At 34.6% G+C, this 5,293-nt stretch overlaps 1 protein-coding gene across 2 annotated transcripts; it reads left to right on the forward strand.

Annotated features, from left to right (window-relative positions):
- The first annotated feature begins 969 nt into the window (after positions 1 to 969).
- LOC114375357 (protein transport protein Sec61 subunit alpha-like) lies at positions 970 to 4,775 on the forward strand. Of its 2 annotated transcripts, none has more exons than XM_028333131.1 (7): positions 970 to 1,122; positions 2,005 to 2,372; positions 2,583 to 2,810; positions 2,946 to 3,300; positions 3,381 to 3,508; positions 3,642 to 3,777; positions 4,300 to 4,775. In XM_028333131.1, exons 2-7 carry the CDS (start codon positions 2,029 to 2,031, stop codon positions 4,537 to 4,539), a joined length of 1,431 nt encoding a protein of 476 aa, XP_028188932.1. In that variant the 5' UTR covers positions 970 to 1,122; positions 2,005 to 2,028; the 3' UTR covers positions 4,540 to 4,775. The 2 variants fall into 2 exon arrangements, with proteins under 2 accessions (XP_028188932.1, XP_028188933.1); XM_028333132.1 differs by lacking the exon at positions 970 to 1,122 and adding an exon at positions 1,142 to 1,306.
- The last annotated feature ends 518 nt before the right edge of the window (positions 4,776 to 5,293 follow it).

Genomic DNA, 5,293 nt, shown 5'->3' on the forward strand with positions numbered 1-5,293 from the left:
ACCATCTAATGGAGGTGTGTGAAAATAAACCATAAAATCCATGTCATCAAATCAAATCATGTATAAAAGAATTTGTAGCATTACATTAGGCAAGTTTTGAGTGCGTTTGGTTGAGATCCGTGATTTAATATGTACAAGTAACTTGCCATTTATTTTTTAAAAAATGACATTGACAATTATATATAAAGAAAATATTTTATGTATTAAAAGAGATAATAAAAAAATATATTTCTTTAAAATTCCTTTTCACTCATAATCTTTAAGAAAATGGTGATACAAACATTTATCAAGTTTTTCAAATGTAAAACTATCAAACATCTATACAAAGTCTCTCCTAAGAAAAAACTTTGGAGCATATGATACACAAGATTGAACCTTTTTTGTCTTAAAAATTATTGCTTGCATGAGAAAGAAAAATAAATATGTTTTTCATGATTTTTTCTATTGGATTTTCTGAAAAGATGTTTAATGAAGTAGTATATAATGATTTTTTACTTGATTAAGTTTCTGATTTTTTTCTAGTAAAATTTTAACCAACTATATTATTTGAATAATGGAAAAAAAGATGGTATGATTAATTACCGGAGATTATTCATACTGCAGTGATTATCTATATTCTCTCTCTCTATATATATTATTAAACGCATAAAAAAATATATTATGTGTAATTATATTTTTCATTAATTTTATTAAGTTATGTGCATCCCATCATCTATAAACAAGGTAAGCCTATTTTGTTGACAAAAAAACACAAGAACTCCTAACATTCATGATATTCTTCTTGTTTTTTCTTTTTATTCTCTCCTTTTAACTTCTAAGTGTATTTTTCATAACATTCAAGATTTATTTAATTATAAAGAATAAAATAAAAAATAAACAGATTATATTTACGAGATTTAAGGTTCTGTTTGGTTGCATAAAAAATAATAAAGAGATAAGTGAAAAGTTTTAACATTTGTTTCCATTTCATGTCGCACAAAACGAGATAGACGACTTTTCCTCTTTGGTTCCAAAAAAAAAAACATCATAGGCCCCGTCCTCTATATAAACACGCGTCCCCACACACCAACGCACCCGGCACTTCCCAATCGCAAATTTTCTTCCCCAAATCGTAGATCTACGGTAAAATTCTCCTTCCATCGCTGCTTCCTTTTCCTTTTCGCGGATTCCCAAATCTACATATTCCTCTTCCTGCACCCCCGTTTGTGTTCCCCGATTCGCTTCTCGCCTTTTGCACGTGCGAATTAGGGTTTCAATTCGCGTTTGCCATTTCATGAGACCAGATCTAGTTGTATTGCATGCATTGGTATTGCGTAGCTCGCTGGTTTTGTTTACTGTTATTTAGGTTAAATGCAGGCGATGTGTAATTTTCTGTAGCCATGTAATCGATGATTGATGTACCTTTTTTTTTTATAAAAAAAATCGAAATTAAGTTTTGTTTACATGGTATCGTTTTTAGGATCAAAAGATTGAACCAGTGAAAATTGGGCATTTGGTTGTTCTTGTATTCTCAGTAAACTGGAAATTTTAGTGAGCACAAATTGAAGAAGGTTTGCTAATGTAGATGGGAACCGTCTTTTAATGTAGTGTGTTTGGGTGAGTTTTTAAAAAATGATTTTGACTTTGCAAAATTGATTTTCAAGCAATGTGATTTATGTTTCATGTTTCGATGTTTTTATTTTAAAAGCAGGATACGATTTGTTATCCAATGAAGTTATCTATAATTGCTTCAATGCAATCAATTATGGACTCGTGGATCATTTTTTTTAACATAAAACTAAACATATGAATATTTACTTAAAATCATCTTAGCTAGTATTTCAACTAAACATGCCATTAGGAACTTTACAGTGCACAGCGTTTTTTATTTCTTATTTTTGTTTGATTTGGGATTCGTTATTTTTGATGAATTGTCACTTGGATGCTGAGATATTCTCTAGATGTACGATATTTTGGCTCCTTGCTGGTAATCCTATTAGATATACGTGTTGAATTTTGGTACAGGTTTAACTGGAGTAGTGTGGTAAGATGGGAGGTGGATTTAGAGTGCTTCATTTAGTTAGGCCGTTTCTATCGTTTCTTCCTGAAGTTCAAACTGCTGACAGGAAAGTGCCATTTAGAGAGAAGGTCATATACACTGTGATCTCTCTTTTCATTTTCCTGGTTTGTAGTCAGCTCCCTCTATATGGGATACACTCAACAACAGGTGCTGATCCATTCTATTGGATGCGAGTTATTCTCGCTTCAAATCGTGGAACTGTCATGGAGCTTGGAATCACTCCCATTGTGACTTCTGGGCTAGTAATGCAACTTCTGGCTGGGTCAAAGATCATTGAAGTGGACAACAATGTACGAGAGGATCGAGCCCTGTTGTAAGTGTCTTTCTTTGTACCTATATTCCTTTCTGAACATATTTTTTTTCTCCGTCTAATTTTATTTGCATTTGTGGCCATCAATTTAACTGTGCAAAATGGAATTTATTTAGTATCTGTTGCGTTTTAATATTTCTCTTTTATGGCACTGCTCTACAGTGCATATCTGTTATATACTGTATATTGAGATAACTTCCATTACTTTCCCAGAAACGGGGCGCAGAAGCTACTTGGTATTTTGATAGCTGTTGGTGAGGCAGTTGCCTATGTTCTTTCGGGGATGTATGGCAGTGTGGGGCAACTTGGAGTAGGGAATGCCATCCTCATCATCATCCAGCTATGTTTTGCGGGTATAATTGTGATATGTCTAGATGAGCTTCTTCAAAAAGGATATGGTCTGGGGTCTGGAATATCCCTATTCATTGCAACCAATATCTGGTAAATTTCTACTTTTCCCTGATGAGATATTTCCAGCTTTTAATTATAATGTTCTTGTTGTCTTCTAGCAACTGCTAACCAGGATATTTAACCATTTATCTAATACTTAAATGGAATTCCCTTGTCGTTTTTCAGTGAAAACATTATATGGAAGGCATTTAGTCCAACCACCATTAACAGTGGGCGTGGAGCTGAATTTGAAGGTGCTGTTATTGCTCTGTTCCATTTGTTGATAACTAGAACAGACAAGGTCCGTGCTCTTCGTGAGGCATTTTACCGGCAGAATCTTCCCAATGTGACAAATTTGCTTGCTACTGTCTTGATCTTCCTAATTGTGATATACTTCCAAGGTTTCCGTGTGGTCTTGCCTGTAAGATCAAAGAATGCTCGTGGACAGCAGGGTTCATATCCAATCAAATTGTTTTATACCTCCAACATGCCCATCATTCTTCAGTCTGCCCTTGTTTCCAATCTCTACTTCATCTCCCAGGTAATTAAGCTGTATGATAGGTTGGACTTAATGTTTTTGGATTTATTGTTTTAACAGTCTAATTTATTCTACTTGTTCAGCTGCTCCACCGTAAGTACAGCGGAAACTTCTTCGTAGATCTATTGGGAAAATGGAAGGAATCTGAATATGGAGGTGGTCAGTCTGTTCCTGTTGGTGGCATTGCATACTATATCACTGCACCATCCAGGTAAAAGCATTGTTGACAAATTCAAGTTCAGTGCTTTGTATGGTATATATATACACTGTCAGCCAGTTATGTACTGCATTCATTTCTCATTTGATAACCCTAATTTGTGCCTTTGCTTTATATATTTTTGCAGCTTAGCTGATATGGCAGCCAATCCTTTCCATGCTCTGTTCTATCTTGTGTTTATGCTTTCAGCCTGTGCCTTGTTCTCTAAAACATGGATTGAAGTCTCTGGTTCATCTGCTAAAGATGTTGCCAAGCAGCTTAAGGTACTGACTAGCATTGATTTTGTATACTCTTTTCCCCATTGACATGATATATTTCTTAAGTAAAGCAGCAAAATAATTGTTAGGCTTTGGGTTTTAGAGCAAGCAATAGTGTGTCTAAACAACTAAATATTATTTGGAGCTTCAACCCAAGTCTTGTAAGCTTTAAACCAGCATAAATTAGAATTTTAAATGAAAGGTTATGTTTGCGGCCAATGGATGGGAGATTCATGACTAGTTGCAGTTTGTCATTCTTGCTGGATCTTGTATCATGGAACTTTTAGGAGTTCATAAATCCCGAACTGGTAAAAATAGTGATTGTGAAATGCTCTGCTCTATTGGAATTATTCCCAAATTAAGAAGCATTAAATCAATCTTGTGAAAGGTGTTTCTGAATCCGAGTTTGCTGGCAGGAACAATGTTTTATCAAATAGAAATTCATCTGTATTAAAGACACCAGACAAATGAACTTTATCTATTATGTCGGTAAATTTTGGTGGTCACAATACATTTTTGAACTTGCAGGAACAACAAATGGTAATGCCTGGACACCGTGAGTCAAACTTGCAGAAAGAGCTGAACCGATACATTCCCACGGCCGCAGCATTTGGAGGCATCTGTATCGGTGCTCTGACAGTGTTGGCAGACTTCATGGGGGCCATCGGTTCAGGAACCGGAATATTGCTTGCAGTAACAATCATCTATCAGTACTTTGAGACATTTGAGAAGGAGAGAGCTAGTGAGCTTGGCTTCTTCGGTTTCTAAGTTCTGCCAAGCAAATAATGTTGGTTGGTGACTCCAACGAGCTCTCCCACACCCCTTGTTTGAGGGATCGTTATACTTGTAGGTCGTTTAACATCGTAAGGGAGGACATAACTAGTTTGTTGTCAAGATTTACTTTTCTTTTTTTCCCTTTCAACTGAGGAAGTATCAAGTAGTACATCGTTGTTAACATTTTTGGGTTTCCTCTGAAATATACTTGTGTTTATCATTGAATTCAATCTATACGTAAGTCTGACACCAAGGTTTAAAAAACTCGATCTTAAAGTTACCAGCTTAGTGATGGAAATTGAAAATCGCTAAGTGTGATATACATTTCCTTGACTAGACTGACATAATGTAAAATTTGATTTTAAAATTTAATATTATTTATAAGAATTAAAATTAAACGCAATTATAAGTACTAAAACATATTTAAATTTTTTAAAAGTAAGGCTATCATTTTGTTAAAGTTAATCAAGACTTGAGATTGCTTCTGAAAACGTCATTTTACTAGACCTTGCATAGTTGGTTATGACTTATGAGATCGTTTAGTTGATGATAATAGATGTATGGATAATAGTTAAGAGATCGTATTCGTCTAACTTTTGAAGTGCATTAAAATATAAAGTTTGTCTAGCTTTTTGCGTGATTATTTAAGTGTTCCACCTAGCAAGTACGGATTGTACAATTATAAGTTGGTTTAGTAATTTTTCTCCACAATCCTCATTATGCCTCAACGATTGGCATTGGCTTGATC

This window comes from Glycine soja, chromosome 11 (genome assembly GCF_004193775.1).
Source record: "Glycine soja cultivar W05 chromosome 11, ASM419377v2, whole genome shotgun sequence".
Classification (NCBI taxonomy): domain Eukaryota; kingdom Viridiplantae; phylum Streptophyta; class Magnoliopsida; order Fabales; family Fabaceae; genus Glycine; species Glycine soja.

Excerpts from the sequence above, each read along its gene's own strand:
- LOC114375357 (XM_028333131.1), top strand. The coding sequence starts at position 2,029 with ATGGGAGGTGGATTTAGAGTGCTTCATTTAGTTAGGCCGTTTCTATCG. Across the intron at positions 2,373-2,582 it reads CGAGAGGATCGAGCCCTGTT|AAACGGGGCGCAGAAGCTAC; the intron begins GTAAGTGTCTTT and ends TTACTTTCCCAG. Across the intron at positions 2,811-2,945 it reads TTCATTGCAACCAATATCTG|TGAAAACATTATATGGAAGG; the intron begins GTAAATTTCTAC and ends GTCGTTTTTCAG.